The 18,756-nt window shown below is 48.3% G+C and overlaps 1 protein-coding gene across 3 annotated transcripts in view; it reads right to left on the reverse strand.

The window, feature by feature from the left end:
- CLSPN (claspin) overlaps positions 1-18,756 on the reverse strand; it is a 191,399-nt gene that overhangs the window by 66,791 nt on the left and 105,852 nt on the right. For all 3 annotated transcript variants that reach the window (XM_033955851.1, XM_033955848.1, XM_033955849.1), the window contains exons 13-14: positions 3,356-3,561; positions 2,523-2,683 (exon numbers count right to left, since the gene is read on the reverse strand). In XM_033955851.1, the coding sequence (XP_033811742.1) occupies positions 2,523-2,683; positions 3,356-3,561 (367 nt within the window). The remainder of the gene's footprint in view (positions 1-2,522; positions 2,684-3,355; positions 3,562-18,756) is intronic.

The following is an 18,756-nucleotide window of genomic DNA, read 5'->3' on the forward strand; positions in this document are numbered from 1 at the left end:
CCACCACCTCACCGACCTAAACCGCCGAGTTCAGGCCGGCCGCGAGTGCCTCGCGGCTGGACCTAATTGTGTCCCACTCCCCCGGAGAAGGGCACAATTGCTCCATACGCGACCTAGCTAGAAAAAAGTGCCGGTTAGATGAAAAAATACAGTAAAATACAGTTTTCTTAAAGGGAAACAACCCTCCAGACCAGCACTACCTCAGGATTTTTTTTTATTTTTTATTTTTTTTTACAGAACAGACTCCACAGGCTCTCGAAGCAATATGCCTTGCTTGATTTAGGGGGCAAGGCTTACTGCTGAGGCTCCTCTAAAAAAATGTGGGGAGGTGGAGGAAGTGGGGGGAGGGACCCCGCTCGAGACCCGCCGGGTTTGACACCCCCGAGGTTGGACGGACCCCCAAACAGGGCCCACCCAAGCTCTGTCCAGCCAAAAATAGGGACTAGAAACCCCCTAAACAAATTCCAACAGCCCTACCAAGGGAGATGGGTACAGATCACTCAACACCTGCTGGAGACTGAAAGAAGACTGATGTAAATAGAGAAGGGAGTATATTATATACTGTCCCACAGTTTTGTTTTCAGTCTCCACCTGCTGGTCATGATTGGATATATACCCATTCGTAAAGATTAACCTCTACTGGTCTGGAGAGTGCTAAAGAATTGCTGCTTTTTATGGGGACGGGCGGGGATGGAGGTAATTCCTTGCGGGGATGGGTGGGGACGGAAAGGATCCTGACGGGGATGGGTGGGGACGGAGAAGATTTTGGCGGGGGACGGGTGGGGACGGAGAGGATCCTGGCGGGGACGGGGCAGGGATGGATGGGATTTCTGTCCCCGTGCAACTCTCTACCTTGAACACTGCCAGAGATAGAGCCTACCGCAGGGATTTGGGCAGCTTGTTCCAAGCATATGGTGCAGCAAGCTAGAAAGGACGGAGTCTGGAATTAGCGGAGGAAGAGAAGGGCATGGATAGGTAGGACTTACCAGCTGAGAAGAGCCCACGGGGGAAACATAGAATGGGATAAGTGAAGAGAGATAGTGAATGTATGTATATGTAAGGGAAACATGAAAGCATTCCAGCGACAATCTCACAGGAAGAGGGAGGGATGGGTGGGTAGGAGACGGAGAGATGACAAAACAGTTTAAATTAAGAAACCCAAGGTCTTTGTTAAGTCCTGTCTTGTAGGTATCAAGATATTTCATCATTTTAATTTCAAAGGCTTTACATTCTTGGATTGTCTTAAAATTTCCTTTCAATATTCTTATCATAAAATCATTGGTGCAATGGTCAATTTTTCCAAAATGTTGTCCAACAGGTGACATCCTGGTTGACACAGCAATTTTTTTTAATTTGATATCTGTGTAAGTTGATCTTAGTCTTTAACATCTGGCCTGTTTCACCAATGTAGCACCCTTCTTTGCACTTTTTGCATTGATTGATATACACTACATTAGAAGATAAGCATGTGACGGATTCCCCTTATGTTAGATGTTTTTCTTATGTGAGTGACCATGGGATCTTGTGAGATGTGCATGTAGTTTGCAGCTTGCCACACTGCAACGATGTGTGCCACTTTCTTCTTTGTGTAGAGTTTGCTTTTTACCAATTTCTGTTTCAGATTAAGTGGCTGATGGAAGGCCAGGATAGGTGGAGCTAGGAATATTTCTTTTAACAATTTATCTTCTTGGAGTAGTGGCTGTAGATCTCTTATAGTTTTTCTTAGTTATTTCCAGCTCTGGATTGTTTGTCACTAACAAAGGGGGTCCTCTCTGAGGTTTTCTTGTCCTTGTAGTGCAATAGGTTTTCTCCAGGTGTTTTAAGGGATGGGGCAATATTCTTGGAGATTATTGTAGGGTTGAGGCATTGGTGAAACAGGCCAGAAGCCAAACACAAGGATCCATTTACACAGATATATTTAAAATTGCAGTGCCAACCAGGATGTCACCTCTGTCAGACAACACTTTGAAAAACTCTACATTGTACCAATGATTTTAAGTGAGAATACTAAAAGGAAATTTTAGGAGAATCCAAGAATGTAAAGCCCTCAAAATCAAAATGATGAAATATTTTGATACCCACCAGACAGGGCTTAAAGACATTGGCTTTGTTTCTCACAACAAAGGAATTCAAACTGCTTTGTCATCTCTCTGACTCCAGTCCACCCCACCCTCTTCCTGCAAGACTGGAACACTTTCATATTTCCCTTACATATGTGCTCATTTCTGATCTGAGGAAGAAGGGGTTACTTTCAAAAGCTAATCATTAAGAAAATTTAAGTGATGTATTTAATCTTAAATGTTTTATTAATTGTACACTTGATGTAAGTTTTAAAAATGAATAAAGAATTACAAAAGCTAATCATAAAATGCATTAAGTTAGTCAAGTGAAAAACGTGTCACCTTATTTCTTTTATGTTTTTATTTCTATATTACCTTGAAAAGTGGACTAACACAGCCATCACACCATTTTATACAAGGAAGTAAAATCCACCCAACTGGCAGCAACCATCCATCATTTACCCATCAGCATCAAGGAGCTGACTCTGAGTGTCGTCTTCCAAAGAAAACCGAAACTGCGACTCTTCTGTTTCCAGAAATGGATTTTTGGGATCAGGTGAGGGGTTGTACAGATCCTGTGAATCCTCTACAGGAAGGGAAGGTTCAGACAGCTTCCCAGAGCTCTGCCAAACAAAAAAAAGCAGTAATATTCAGACCTTAGACTACAACAGTCCAATCAAACAATCTAGGTGATTTAAAGTTGACAGTATCTAATCCCTGCAGGCCATAAGTAGTTTTGTTGTCTTTTCTTTTTTTGTTGTTTTAACTTCTGAGGAATACATCAATCTACTCTGTTTTCTGGGATGTCATAGTTTTGCCTAATATCATATTCTAGGACTGTACTGAATATTCATATTTGATTCAGCTCTGAGTAGTTCCCCTAATATATTCATTCTTGGCCAAACATGAAAAATCCAGGGCTCTACTGTGCTAAATCCTACTGAAAAAAACACGATCTCTGATTTTATGTTGCTTCTTTTATTATTTGTTATGTTAAAGTTTAATGCCATTATTTGTACTGTGTATTCATATTCAGCAGAATAATATTTTTCATAATTCATATTTGGCTGAATAATAAAATATGCTATTCGGTACAGCCCTAAAGTACATTCTGATTACAATGTTAAGTAAATTAAGCTTCAATTTTCTTTAACATTGTAACTACATGGATACTTTCATTGATACGGGCTATATATAAAAAAAACTGAAGGTGAACTACAGAAGCAACACACTATACTCTTGATTAGCATTATTTTATTCAAAACATGACATACCCAGAAAAGGAGAGCACTGACCTTGGATGCTGAACTGATGAAACTGGATTTGAAAACACCAGGCGTTGGCGAATGGAAGCCCCCCGATGTGGGGAATGCACAGCCTCCACGTCCCCCCTGCTTGTTGCAGGGCTGGTAGCATGGGATCATAGACCCTATTAATTCAAAGCTGCTGTTGTGGCTGTTTTCTTTGGTCAAGGGCAGCAGTAAAGATGATTCATCTTCCTCTGGAGAGAAAAAGAAAGGATTTAAAATAGGGAAAGCTATTATTTTACTTAAGATTCAGGAAACAGAAATGTCACTTTTGACTTAAGTGTTCCAATTTCTTTTGGTAACCATGTTGTATTTATTTTAAAAAGTTTGCATTTATTTATTTTATTTTTTTTATAATTCTTTATTCATTTTAAAACTTTCATCAAGTGTACAAAAATTGCAACACAATAACATAGATTTAACCACTTGTACATCTTATCATTATAACTTATAGGGAGAAATTAGGTTCTTACCTGCTAATTTACTTTCTTTTAGCTTCTCCAGACCAGTAGAGGTTAATCTTTACAAAAGGGTATATATCCAATCATGACCAGCAGGTGGAGACTGAAAACAAAACTGTGGGACAGTATATACTATACTCCCTTCTCTATTTCCCTCAGTCTGCCGAATAGCCAAGCAGAACTAAGAACTGGAAAACAGAAAGAAAACAATACTCCGAACAGGAGTAACAAATAACATACACAAATGCTGTTGGAAAATGCAGAGGAGAAATACCCGAAGGAAAATGTCCCCACAGCTCGCCAGCTAAGCCAGCTGAGCCACAGCCGCTGTTCTTCAATTCTCCCCGGCCCTAGAAAAATACTAGAACCCGCAGCAAAAAACAAAAACTGCCCGCGAAACAGCCCCAACAACAACAACAACAGACAGACAGGGTGGGGACCTCTACTGGTCTGGAGAAGCTAAAAGAAAGTAAATTAGCAGGTAAGAACCTAATTTCTCCTTCTTTAGCACTCTCCAGACCAGTAGAGGTTAATCTTTACAAATGGGATGTACCAAAGCAGTCCCTCTCACGGGCGGGACCCCCGAAGGGCCGATACCAGAACACGCTCACCGAACACCGCGTCCTGACGCGCCTGCACATCAACCCGATAATGTCTAACAAAGGAATGCAAGGAGGACCAAACTGCAGCCTTACAAATATCCATTGGAGGCACGAGCTACGACTCAGCCCAAGAAGCTGCCTGACCCCGAGTGGAATGAGCCTTGAGAAACTCCGGAACAGGCTTCTGTCTCAGAAGATAAGCGGAAGCAATTGTCTCCTTGATCCAGCGCGCAATAGTAGCCTTAGAAGCGCCAGCCCCCCGACGAGGACCCGCCAGAAGGACAAAGAGATGATCGGATTTCCGAAACTCCCGGGTCCGCTGCACATAAGAGCGGAGGACCCGACCAACATCCAACTTGCGCAGCTGCCGTTGCTCAGAAGAGCCCTCCCGACCACCCAAGACCGGGAGGACCACCGATTGATTGACATGAAAAGGAGAAACTACTTTTGGCAGAAAGGAAGGAACAGGCCGCAAGACAACCCGCTCCCTAGAAAACTCCAAGAAGGGAGCCCTACAAGAGAAAGCCTGTAGCTCAGAAACACGCCTAGCGGAAGTAATAGCCACCAAAAAGACCGCCTTCAGCGTAAGGTCCTTCAAAGAACAGCCATCCAACGGCTCGAAAGGCGGGCGCACCAAAACCGAGAGAACCAGATTGAGATCCCAAGAGGGAACCGAGGGCCGTAGGGGAGGCCTGAGCAACTTGGCCGCCCGCAAAAAGCGAATCACATCAGGAATGGCCGACAAACGCTGACCTGTCACCAACCCTCGAAAAGCCGACAGGGCCGCAAGTTGAACCCGGAGAGAAGACCAAGCCAGGCCTCTATCCAGGCCATCCTGCAAGAACTCTAGAATGTTAGGCAGGGAAGCGCAAAAAGAGACCACTCCCCGCGCCCAGCACCACTCCTCAAAGAGACGCCAAACCCGCACATAAGCCTGAGAGGTAGAAAGCCTCCAGGACCTCAAGAGTGTAGAGATCACCTTATCTGAATATCCCTTCTTACTAAGGCGACCCCTTTCAAGAGCCAAGCCGTAAGACAGAAGGGAGACGGGTCGAACATGGGAATGGGACCCTGCGTCAGAAGATCGTCCAAGAGAGGCAGAGGAAGAGGATCCGCCACCAGATACCTCACCAGATCCGCATACCACGGACGTCAAGGCCAATCCGGAGCCACCAGAACCACCAGACCCGGATGGTGAACAATGCGAAGAAGTACTCTGCCCACTAATGGCCAAGGAGGGAACACATACAACAGCCCCTCCGTTGGCCACGGTTGGACCAGAGCATCCAGACCCTCGGCCAGACCGTCCCTGCGACGACTGAAGAAGCGGGGCACTTTAGCGTGGCCATCAGGTCCATCGGGGCTGCCCCCAAGCCTGCACTATCAACTGAAACGCCACGGCGCCGAGACACCACTCTCCTGGATCCAGGAAGTGACGACTGAGGAAGTCCGCCTGAACATTTTCTACCCCGGCTATGTGAGAGGCCGAGAGGTCCAGAAGATGGGACTCCGCCCAAACCATGAGCCGAGCCGCCTCCTGCGCCACCTGAGTGCTCTTGGTGCCCCCCTGACGATTGACATAAGCCACCGCCGTGGCATTGTCCGACAGGACTCTGACCAACTTGCCCAACAAAAGGGAGTGGAAAGCTAACAGCGCCAGACGGACCGCTCTGGTCTCCAACACGTTGATCGACCAGGAGGCCTCCTCCGTGGACCAGGTGCCCTGAGCTGAGTGACCCAAACACTGAGCCCCCCAACCGAGGAGACTCGCATCCGTAAGGAGCACCGTCCACTGCGGGAGATCCAGACCCACCCCCTGAACCAGGTGAGGGGTCCGGAGCCACCAGCACAGACTGCAGCGCGCCATGCCTCGCAGGGGAACAGGAACATCCAAACCGTGCCTCTGGGGAGACCACCTCCGGAGCAGAGCATACTGAAGAGGACGCATGTGGGCCCGCGCCCACCTCACCACGTCCAGGGACGCCGCCATCGACCCCAAGACTTGGAGGAAATCTCGCGCCCGAGGACACCGGGACGCCAAAAGCAGGCGAATCTGAGATTGCAATTTGCTCACCCGGGCCTCTGGAAGGAAGACCTTCCCCAAGGAGGTGTCGAACAGAACCCCAAGGTACTCCAGACGCTAAGCCGGGACCAACCGACTCTTGGAAAGGTTGACCACCCAGCCCAGCGACCGGAGAAACTCTACCACCCGAGCCGTAACCCGGGAGCTCTCCTGCAACGACTTTGCCCGAATCAACCAGTCGTCCAAGTAGGGGTGTACCAGGATGTCCTCCGACCGCAAGGCTGGCGCGACGACCACCATCACCTTGGTGAACGTCCGGGGAGCCGTGGCCAGACCAAAGGGAAGCGCACAGAACTGATAGTGCTGACCCAAGATCGCAAAGCGAAGGAAGCGCTGATGAGAGGCCCGAATGGGAACATGCAAGTAGGCCTCCGTCAGATCGAGAGAAGTGAGAAACTCCCCTGGCTGAACCGCCAGAATGACCGACCGCAGAGTTTCCTGCGGAAAGAGGGAATCTTGAGAGCCCTGTTGACCCCTTTCAAATCCAGGATGGGCCGAAAGGTCCCCTCCTTTTTGGGCACCACAAAGTAAATGGAGTACCTGCCGGTGCCCCACTCCGGAGGGGGCACTGGAACAACTGCCTTGAGATCTAGCAAGCGCTGAAGGGTCTGGCAAAAAGCCTGCGTCTTCCAAGGAGTCCGACATGGAGAGGCGAGGAAAAGGTCCGGCAGAGAGCGGGCAAACTCCAGGGCATAACCGTCCCGCACCACCTCCAGGACCCACTGATCGGACGTGATCTCGGCCAATTTGGGGAAAAATTCGCGCAGCCGGGCCCCCACCGGAACCAAAGGGAGCGCCGGCAAGAAGTCATTGTGCAGGACGGGAAGCGGGGGAACCGGCGGAGAGATTCCCTGCCCCCCGACGGGCCCCCCGAAAGGGCTGCATGTGCTGGAAGAACCGACCCCGGGAAAACCCTGGAGCCGGGAAAGAAGCAGCCCCACGCCCAGGGCGATACTTGCGAAACTCCCGCAAACGCCCCCGGGCAGGCCACCCCGAGACGCAGGGCGGGCACGGTCCTCAGGCAGACGGGGCACCCTTGAGTCCGTCAGAGTCTGAATCAACTTATCCAATTCCTCCCCAAACAAAAAGGACCCCCGAAAGGGAAATTTAGTAAGCTTAGCTTTGGACGCAGCATCCGCCGCCCAAGCGCGCAGCCACAAAATAGGCCGCGCGGCCACGCCAAAGGCCATAGACTTAGCCGAGATCCACACCAAGTCATATAGAGCATCTGAGAGGAACGAGGCAGCCATCTCAATCTTCGCCACCTCCTGATCCACCAGTGACCAATCATCAGACTCCCGATCCAGGACATGCTCAGCCCACCGAAACATGGCGCGAGCGACCAGCCCCCCACAAATAGCCGCCTGGACCCCAAAGGCAGAGACCTGAAAATTTTGCTTAAGGATGTTCTCCAACTTGCGCTCCTCAGAGTCCCGCAAGGCAGAACCACCCTCAACAGGCACGGTATGCCGCTTAGAAATCGCCAAGACCACCGCGTCTACGACTGGCGATGCTAAAGTAGCCCGATCCCCCTCTGGGATGGGATACAAACGAGCCATGCTGCGCGCCAAACGAAACGGCGCCTCCGGCGTTTTCCACTGTTCCAGTATAATATCCTGAATATCCTGATGCATAGGAAAAGAGCGGGAAATGGAACGGATCCCCCGTAGCAGAGGGTCCCCCACACGCGGAGTCTCCAGCGGCGCATCCTCAAAACGCAACACCGAAGAAACCTGTTGAATCAGGTCCGGCAGCTCATCTCTCTGAAAAAGGCGCACCACTGACGCCTCTTCGCCGGAGGACGGGAAACCCGACAACCCGCCGCCAGCGGCCATCCTCTCGAGAGAGTCCTGGAAATCCTCAGAAAGGTCCAGATCCTCATCCAGACCGACACGCTCCTCCGACCATAAATCCTCGTCCCACGACACCCGCGGACGCTTGGACAAGGGAGGAGGAGGAGGGGACGCCACAACAGACGAGAGAGGCAAAGCCGCAGGGAGCGCGGAGGAAACCCTACTCCCCGAAACCCCCTGAGCGCAACCGGGACCCCCCAGCCGCCTGAAAATAGGCTCTGCACAAGGAAAGCACAGTTACTTACCGTAACAGGTGTTATCCAGGGACAACAGGCAGATATTCTTGACTGATGGGTGACGGCACCGACGGAGCCCCGGTATGGACAATTTTAGAGTGATTGCACTCTAAGAACTTGGAAAGTTCTGGTAGGCCGCACCGCGCACGCGCGAGTGCCTTCCCGCCCGACAGAGGCGCGCGGTCCCCAGTTAGGATAAGCCAGCTAAGAAGCCAACCCGGGGAGGTGGGTGGGACGCAAGAATATCTGCCTGCTGTCCCTGGATAACACCTGTTAGGTAAGTAACTGTGCTTTATCCCAGGACAAGCAGGCAGCATATTCTTGACTGATGGGTGACCTCCAAGCTAACAAAAAGAGGGATGGAGGGAAGGTTGGCCATTAGGAAAACAAATTTTGCAAAACAGATTGGCCGAAGTGTCCATCCCGTCTGGAGAATGCATCCAGACAATAATGAGATGTAAAAGTATGAACTGAGGACCAAGTAGCAGCCTTGCAGATTTCCTCAATAGGAGTGGAACGGAGGAAAGCTACAGATGCTGCCATCGCTCGGATTCTATGGGCCGTGACAGAACCTTCCAGTGTCAGTCCGGTCTGAGCATAACAGAAGGAAATGCACGCTGCCAGCCAATTAGACAACGTACGTTTAGAAACAGGACGTCCCAAGTTATTCGGATCAAAGGACAGAAAGAGTTGGGGAACTGATCTGTGGGGTTTAGTACGCTCTAGATAGTAAGCTAGAGCCCTCTTACAATCCAAAGTATGTAGAGCCTGTTCCCCAGAATGAGAATGAGGTTTCGGAAAGAAGACAGGCAGAAAAATGGATTGGTTGAGATGGAATTCAGAGACAACCTTAGGAAGAAACTTTGGATGTGTACGTAGAACCACCTTGTCATGATGAAAGACCGTAAAAGGTGGGTCTGCAACTAGTGCATGTAGCTCACTGACCCTCCTGGCAGAGGTAAGGGCAATAAGGAAAAGTACCTTCCAAGTGAGAAATTTGAAAGGAGAGGTAGCCAAAGGTTCAAAAGGAGGCTTCATTAAGGCGGAAAGAACCACATTGAGATCCCAGATAACAGGAGGGGCTTTAAGAGGTGGTTTCACATTGAAAAGACCCCGCATGAACCTGGATACCAGGGGATGAGCTGAGAGGAGTTTTCCATGGACTGGCTCATGAAAAGCCTCAATAGCACTGAGGTGGACTCTGATTGAAGTGGACTTGAGGCCAGAGTCGGACAAAGAAAGAAGATAATCCAACAAGGTTTCCACTGCAAGAGAAGTGGGATTATGATGATGGAGAAGACACCAGGAAGAAAATCGTGTCCACTTTTGACGGTAACATTGCAAAGTGGCCGGTTTCCTGGAGGCATCCAGAATTGAACGAACAGGCTGAGACAAAAGCGTATCATGAGAAGTCAGCCCGAGAGATACCAAGCTGTCAGGTGCAGAGACTGGAGGTTGGGATGCAGAAGGGTCTCCTGATGCTGTGTAAGCAGAGAAGGATACAGAGGAAGAAGAAAAGGTTCCCTGGAACTGAGTTGAAGTAGAAGGGAGAACCAATGCTGCCTGGGCCACCTCGGAGCAATCAGAATCATGGTGGCTCGTTCCCTCTTGAGCTTGAACAAGGTTCTCAACATGAGAGGCAGAGGAGGAAAAGCATACAGGAACAGATTTGACCAGTCGAGGAGAAACGCATCCGCTGCCAGACGGTGAGGAGAGTAGAGTCTGGAGCAGAATAGGGGCAGCTGGTGATTGTGAGGAGCTGCAAAGAGGTCTATCTGAGGAGTGCCCCATTGAGCGAAGATGGATTGTAGAGTGAAAGGATCGATTGTCCACTCGTGAGGCTGGAGAATTCTGCTGAGCTTGTCCGCTAAGGAATTCTTTTCTCCCTGAATGTAAATAGCTTTCAGGAATAGATGGTGACTTATGGCCCAAGTCCAGATCTTCTGGGCTTCCTGGCACAAGAGGCGAGAGCCCGTTCCACCCTGCTTGTTGATGTAGTACATCGCAACTTGATTGTCTGTGCACAGTAGAAGAACTTGAGGGAAGAGAAGATGTTGGAAAGCCTTGAGGGCATAAAACATCGCTCTGAGTTCCAGGAAATTGATGTGATGCTTCTTTTCCTGGGCTGTCCAAAGGCCTTGAGTTTGGAACTCGTTCAAATGAGCTCCCCATGCATAAGGAGAGGCGTCGGTGGTGATGACTAGTTGATGAGGAGGTAGATGGAACAGAAGACCTCTGGATAGATTTGAGGATACCAGCCACCATTGTAGAGACTGACGAAGAGATGATGTCACAGATATATGTCGTGAGCAAGGATCCGTCGCTTGGGACCACTGAGTAGCAAGGGTCCATTGAGGAGTGCGCAGGTGAAGACGTGCGAGGGGTGTGACATGGACTGTGGATGCCATGTGACCCAAGAGTATCATCATTTGCTTGGCAGAGATGGAACGTTGTGGAAGCACCTGCTGACATAGAGACTGAAGAGTCTGAAGACGGTTGGATGGCAGGAATGCTCTCATGAGGAGTGTGTCCAGTATCGCTCCAATGAATTGAAGTCTCTGAATGGGGATGAGATGAGATTTGGGTAGATTGATCTCGAACCCCAGTATTTGCAGAAACAGGATGGTTTGGTTGGTGGCCAGGAGTACTGCTTGAGCGGAAGTGGCCTTGATTAACCAGTCGTCCAGGTAAGGAAATACCTGAAGGTGGTGAGAGCGTAGAAATGCAGCCACCACAATGAGACATTTGGTGAACACCCTTGGAGAGGAAGCAAGACCGAAGGGTAGCACCTTGTATTGGTAATGACAATGATTGATCATGAAGCGGAGATACCGTCTGGAGGTTATATTGATCAGTATGTGAGTGTATGCCTCTTTGAGATCGAGGGAGCACAGCCAGTCGTCTTGATTGAGAAGAGGATAAAGAATGGCTAGAGAAAGCATCTTGAATTTTTCCTTTACCAAACATTTGTTGAGATCGCGAAGATCCAGGATTGGTCTGAGATCTCCCATTTTTTTGGGGACTAGAAAATAACGGGAGTAGAATCCCTGCCCCTGTTGATCTAGAGGAACTTCCTCTATAGCGTTCAGAAGGAGGAGGGATTGAACTTCTTGAATAAGGAGGGCAGATTGAGGACTGTTCAAAGCAGACTCTTTTGGCAGGTTTTGGGGCGGAAGAGTCTGAAAGTTGAGAGAGTAGCCATGGCGGATGATGTTGAGGACCCATTGGTCCGAAGTAATAACTTCCCACCGGCTGAGGAACAGAGAAAGACAACCTCCTATAGGTTGCGGCAGGAGAGCAGATATAGGAGTACTGGCTATACTTTGGAGAATTAAGTCAAAAGGGCTGTGTCTTCTGCTGTGGAGGTGGCTTCACAGGTTGCTGCTGTTGTTGTTGTCTGGGAGGATGACGTTGCTGTTGCCGTCGACGCCTGGGTTGCTGAGAAGCTGCTGGTAATGGGCGAGCTGTGAAGCGGCGTTGATAGGCCGATTGCTGCCTGAAAGGTCTTGTTGGAGGAGGCTTTTTCTTATTTTTAAGCAGGGTATCCCAGCGTGTCTCATGGGCAGAGAGCTTTTGAGTGGTCGAGTCCATGGATTCCCCAAAGAGCTCATCCCCTAGGCACGGGGCATTGGCTAACCGATCTTGATGGTTAACATCAAGTTCGGATACCCGAAGCCAGGCCAGGCGACGCATTGCCACAGACATTGCTGTCGCTCTGGAGGCAAGTTCGAAAGTGTCGTAAATGGACCTAACCATGAACTTACGAAGTTGAAACAGAGACGACAAGCAATGGTGAAAAGATTGTTGTTTACGTTGAGGAAGGTACTTCTCAAATGAAGCTATGGTGGTAAGGAGATGTTTAAGATAGAAAGAAAAATGAAAAGCATAATTACCAGCTCTGTTAGCCAACATTGCATTTTGGTAGAGCCTCTTACCAAATTTATCCATGGCTTTACCCTCTCTGCCAGGAGGTACAGAAGCATATACCCTAGCTCCTGAGGATTTTTTAAGGGTAGATTCCACAAGTAGAGACTCGTGTGGAAGCTGAGGCTTGTCGAATCCAGGAATGGGAATTACTTTGTATAAAGAATCTAATTTACGTGGAGCACCTGGAATTGTTAAGGGAGTCTCTAGATTCTTGTAGAAAGTCTCCCTCAAGATGTCGTGAAGAGGGAGCTTCAAAAATTCCTTTGGGGGTTGGTCAAAGTCAAGGGCATCTAAAAAGGCTTTAGACTTTTTAGACTCAGCCTCCAAAGGAATAGACAGAGAGTCACACATGTCTTTCAAAAAAGAAGAGAAAGATGTAGTGTCATGCCTAGAGGATGGGTCAGGTACAGCAGAATCATCCTCATCTGAGGAACATTCACCCTCAGAGAGAAAGGGTTCCTCTGAATCTCCCCACAGATCAGGATCCCTGACATGGGAAGTACGGTCCCGAGACTCTGGGGTAGATGGTTCTAAGTGTCGGGTTTTGCGCACCGACTTACCCGACCTCATCGATATGGAACCCGGAGATATAATCGGTGGCACCGGTGCCGAAGTCTGTACCGACTAATGTTGAGCTCTCGGCTCCGGTGCGAGGACTGGCATCGATACCGATGAGGTCGAGTGAAGCGGTACCGAAACAGTGGACGCAGATAGCACAGGCTGTTCCACTATCGGTACCGGCGGCTCAGTGCGGACCGGCACCGGAAGGTTCGGTGCCAAGATAGCTGGAAGGAGATGTTGTAATTGCTCCTTGAGCTGCACTTGGAGGATGGCCGCAATGCGATCATCCAGGGATGGCACCGGTACCGCCTTTTTCTTTTGTGGTACCTGCGGTGCCGCTCGACGTCCCGGAGATGAGGAGCCCGATGTCAAGGGACTCACCTCAATAGGGGCGGAGCGCTTCCGCTGGCGCCTCACAGTCGGCAGGATTGGGCTCGCTGCACTCGAGACCGGAGGACGCTCTAGCGGGGAAGGCTTCTTAGCCGGCTTACCTGAATGCTGGGACGCCGGTGCGGTGTCGAAGAGGAAGGTGCCGACTGAGCAGGTGCCGAAGCCGGTGTCGATGGAACGGGTCGGACATCTTGGCACCGAACAGTAATCGCTGTTGTATCTGGCGATTTTTTAGAGTTCGTTTTTTTAAGGTAGCACAGCGGGTGCAGGTGGAAGCCTGATGCTCAGGACCCAAACACTGTAGGCACCAGTTGTGTGGGTCCGTGAGAGATATAGGCCGAGCACACCGCTGGCACTTTTTAAACCCTGGCTGAGGGGGCATGAAAGTAAAAACGGCTTCAGCCAAATCGAAGGCCGAGGCCTCGATGGTGGCAGAAGGCCCCGCCGGGGAAAAACCAAAAATGAAGAAAAAAATAAAAGTTTTTGTTTTTTTTTTAACAAAAATGAATCAAAAGAAAAAAGGCAATAGAGCCAAAAAGGTTTACGCGAGCGGGAAGGCAAGTAGAAAAAATTTCAACAGCCGTTGAAAAACGCGTCTTCTTAGCTCCGCGGAAACTAAGAAACTGGGGACCACGCGCCTCTGTCGGGCGGGAAGGCACTCGCGCGTGCGCGGTCCGGCCTACCAGAACTTTCCAAGTTCTTAGAGTGCAATCACTCTAAAATTGTCCGTACCGGGGCTCCGTCGGTGCCGTCACCCATCAGTCAAGAATATGCTGCCTGCTTGTCCTGGGATAAAAACGGCTTCTGCCAAATCGAAGGCCGAGGCCTCGATGGTGGCAACAGGCCCCGCCGGGGCGAAACTGAAAAAATGAAAAGAAAAACCAAAGTTTTTTTTTTTTTTAAAGAAAAGAAAAGAAAATGAAGGAAACAATATTTCCTTAAGGGTTTACGCGAGCGGGAAGGCGATACCAAAAAAGTCTTCCTGGGATAAGGAATTGAATGAGAAGATGTGGAAAGCAGAAACCAGACAACAAAGGTAAAAAAAAAAATTCTATTTAGTTCAGCAGCAGGAACTTTGATGGGAAGATAGGACTTCAATGAGAAACCAAGGTGGCAAGGGAGCCCCTTCTGGTGATTCAGACAGGTCGTGACCTGTTTGGGCCGCTGCGGGAGCGGACTGCCGGGCAGGATGGACCTATGGTCTGTCCCGGCGGAGGCACTGCTTATGTTCTTATAAGAAAGGAATAAGCTAAATATTACAGTACTAAGGCTTATATGGATGCTGCGGGGACGGTGACAGGGCGGTGAATGGGATGGCGGTGACGGAGTGGTGAAAGGGTGGCGGTGACGGGGCGGTGAAGGGAATGGCGGTGACGGGGCGGTGAAGGGAATGGCGGTGACGGAGCAGTGCAGAGGATGGTGGGCCGGGGCCGGGACAGATTTTTTGTAATGTAATGTAATGTAATGTAATTTATTTCTTATATACCGCTACATCCGTTAGGTTCTAAGCGGTTTACAGAAAATATACATTAAGATTAGAAATAAGAAAGGTACTTGAAAAATTCCCTTACTGTCCCGAAGGCTCACAATCTAACTAAAGTACCTGGAGGGTAATAGAGAAGTGAAAAGTAGAGTTAGAGGAAAAATAAAAATAAAATAAACATTTTAACAAGACAGCATTGATCTAAATACTTTGGAAGGTAGAAGAGAGGAGAGAAAGGAATAGAAGCAGAAGGGGGAGCCGTTGAACAGTAGAATTCTGGAGAAATTTAAATGATAGAAATAGAACAAAACAAAGACAAAAGGCAAAACAATAGATAAGATTAAAGATAAATCATAAGCTGGAAAGAAAAATAAAATAAAACTTTGTCTTCAATCCACGGTTTCAGCGTCTGTGATGAAGTGGAGCAAGTAAGTTTAGGAGGAGCGATTGACGTTTCCAGAAAGGGCTTCTTCAGGGAAGAGACTTGGCAGACAGTCCCAGGATGCCTATGTCTCCTCCCCTGCGATGTTCTCCCATCCATGCATTCCCTCCCAGACACACTGCCCGTGCCCCAGCCGCTCCAAGGAGGCTGCCCCAGATGAGGCCCACGGTGAATGCAGGATTCTCTCCTCTGCGGGAAAGCCGCCCGGAGCCGACAGTCGATCTTCTTAGCGGATTGCATGGGGGGAAGAGTTCACACTCTTGGTAGGATCGGGTCTGTGTGCTCTCGGTGGTTGTGGCTGGTCTCGTTGCTGCTTAGGTGTAAAAGCAGTTGATCTCCACTGCTGCTGATATTTAAAAGCAGGCAGATTGATCTCTCCAATGGACTGCAGGGGGAGGAGTTCACACTCCTGGCAGGATCGGGTCTGTGGGCTCTTGGTGGTTGCGGTAGGTCTCGCTGCTGCTTGTATGTAAAAGCAGTTGTTTTTCTACTGCTGCTGATATTTAAAGCAGGTAGATTGATCTCTTAAACGGGATATAGGGGGAGGAGCTCACATGCCTGGTTGGATCGGGGCAAGGGCTCCTATTATAGGCTGCTTAGGTGTAAAAGCAGTTGATCTCCTACTTCTGATAATATTTAAAAGCAAGCATATTGATTTTTCCAACGGAATGCTGGGGGAAGAGCTTACTTGTTTGGCTGGATCAGGGCAAAGGGCTCTCGGTAGTGGTGGCTGGTCCTGTTGCTGCTTAGGTGTAATTTCCCCGTGTCATTCTCTAATACATAGAGATCTTATTGCTGACCTACAAGGGTGTTCATTCTGCTGCCTCTCAATATCTCTCCTCGCTTCTCCCTCCTTTTCCACCTCCCAGAGAACTCTGTTCCTCAGATAAGTCACTCTTAGCGTTACCCTTCTCCTCCACTGCCAATTCCAGATTTCGTTCCTTTCATCTAGCTGCCCCTATGCCTGGAATAAATTACCCGCGTTTTTGATATAGCTTTCAATCCTTAATCCAACTCCTCTGTCCTCCAACCCAGTCTGCTGATTAACCGTTCCCTTAACTGTATCCATGACATCCTGTTTGTGTATCTTGCCTGTTTAGATTGTAAGCTCTTTTGAGCAGAGACTGTTTTCTTACTCTTTGTGACTCTGCGTGCATCTTGTAACACTATAGAAATACTAGTAGTAGTATTCATGATTAAACCCCAACTTTAAACCTTTAATCTTACACCCCTTATAAAACAGGGACTCCTATGTCTCTGTATAATACTAAGCGCTCCCCTAATGGCTTCAATTAAAGTAATCAAGTGAAGTAATAATGCAACTCAATCGTCAAACTTCACTTCACTTCTATAACTTGCTCAGTCCATCTTTAACACAAAATATTCATATATTCATAAATTTAAAAATGACCTCAGCAGCTACGTTCAAAACCTCTAATCTAAGCCTTAGATTTATGTGCTGTATCATCTCCTGAAATAGGGGCTCGACTCGGTTTAGTTAAGAGTTCAATAAACAGGGAATCAGTTTAACTAACGTGAATTACTAAACAGTTTATGTAGCAATTCTCCTCATCGGTCATAACCTATACAATTAGGTAAGAATTTCATTAGAGCTCTTCTGTTTTAGTTATCACACCTGATCTATCTTTTGCTTTTGATCTAGTTGATCATCGACTATTTGTTCAGCTCTTACAAAGATTTAGGGCCTGTTTTACAAAGCCGCGCGAGCCCCGAAGCCCATAGAGATTTAAAGGGCTTCGGGGCTGTTGCCGAACAGCAGCCGCTAGCGCGGCTTTGTAAAAACAGGCCCTTAGTGTTTTATTGGTTCTATACTTTCATAGTTTAATTTATACCTTTCTAATTGCTCCTTTCAAATTTCCCCAAACTATTCTGTTTTCCACCTCTTTGGTTTCCTGTGGTGTTTCACAAGGATCTTTCCCTGCAACATCACTTTTCAATATTTTACCAACTCCATTATTAGCATTAATTCAACCTATTATTGATGGACACTCTCTTTTAATGAGACAGTTAAAAAAAAGTTCTAGGTGATTTTAAAAGCGTGCTTTTTATTTTTTTAATTTTATATGGGTTATGTCCAAGTATTTATACTCTTCCCGAGAACTGTTATTGGTAATACCTGCTTGTAAAGATTGCAGATTGCATTCCTCTAGGAAGAGAACACTCTTGGGAAGAGCGGCAGAATTCTGGAATTCTCTACCTAGTGAAATAAGAAACTTGTCTAATATTGGGCTTTTTAGGAAAGTGATATTTCAGAAATATTTTTGATTAAGTAGGGTGGATACGGAGAAATTAGGTTCTTACCTGCTAATTTACTTTCTTTTAGCTTCTCCAGACCAGTAGAGGTTAACTTTACGAATGGGTATATATCTAATCATGACCAGCAGGTGGAGACTGAAAACAAAACTTTGGGACAGTATATCCTAGCCCCTCCTCTCTATTTCCCTCAGTCTGCCGAATAGCCAAGCAGAACCAAGAACTGGAAAACAACAGAGAGAAAAAACAATACTCCGAAAGGAGTAACAAATAACAAACCCAAAATGCTGTTGGAAAATGCAGAGGAGAAATTCCCGAAGGAAGAATGTCCCCACAGCTCGCCAGCTAAGCCAGCCGAGCCACAGCCGCTGTTCTTCAATTCTCCCCGGCCCTAGAAAAATACTAGAACCCGCAGCAAAAACCAAAAACTGCCCGCGCAACAGCCCCAACAACAACAACAACAACAGACAGGGTGGGGACCTCTACTGGTCTGGAGAAGCTAAAAGAAAGTAAATTAGCAGGTAAGAACCTAATTTCTCCTTCTTTAGCACTCTCCAGACCAGTAGAGGTTAACTTTACGAATGGGACGTACCAAAGCAGTCCCTCTCACGGGCGGGACCCCCGAAGGGCCGATACCAGTACACGTTCACCGAACACCGCGTCCCGACGCGCCTGCACATCAACCCGATAATGACGAACAAAGGAATGCAAGGAGGACCAAACCGCAGCCTTACAAATATCCACAGGAGGCACGAGCGACGACTCAGCCCAAGAAGCCGCCTGACCCCGAGTGGAATGAGCCTTGAGAAACTCCGGAACAGGCTGCTGTTTCAGAAGATAAGCGGAAGCAATCGTCTCCTTGATCCAGCGCGCAATAGTAGCCTTAGAAGCGCCAGCTCCCCGACGAGGACCCGCCAGGAGGACAAAGAGATGATCGGACTTCCGGAATTCCTGGGTCCGCTGCACATAAGAACGAAGGACCCGACCGACATCCAACTTGCGCAGCTGCCGTTGCTCAGAAGAGCCCTCGACCACCCAAGACCGGGAGAACCACCGATTGATTGACATGAAAAGGAG

Source organism: Geotrypetes seraphini, chromosome 8, assembly GCF_902459505.1.
Source record: "Geotrypetes seraphini chromosome 8, aGeoSer1.1, whole genome shotgun sequence".
NCBI lineage: Eukaryota > Metazoa > Chordata > Amphibia > Gymnophiona > Dermophiidae > Geotrypetes > Geotrypetes seraphini.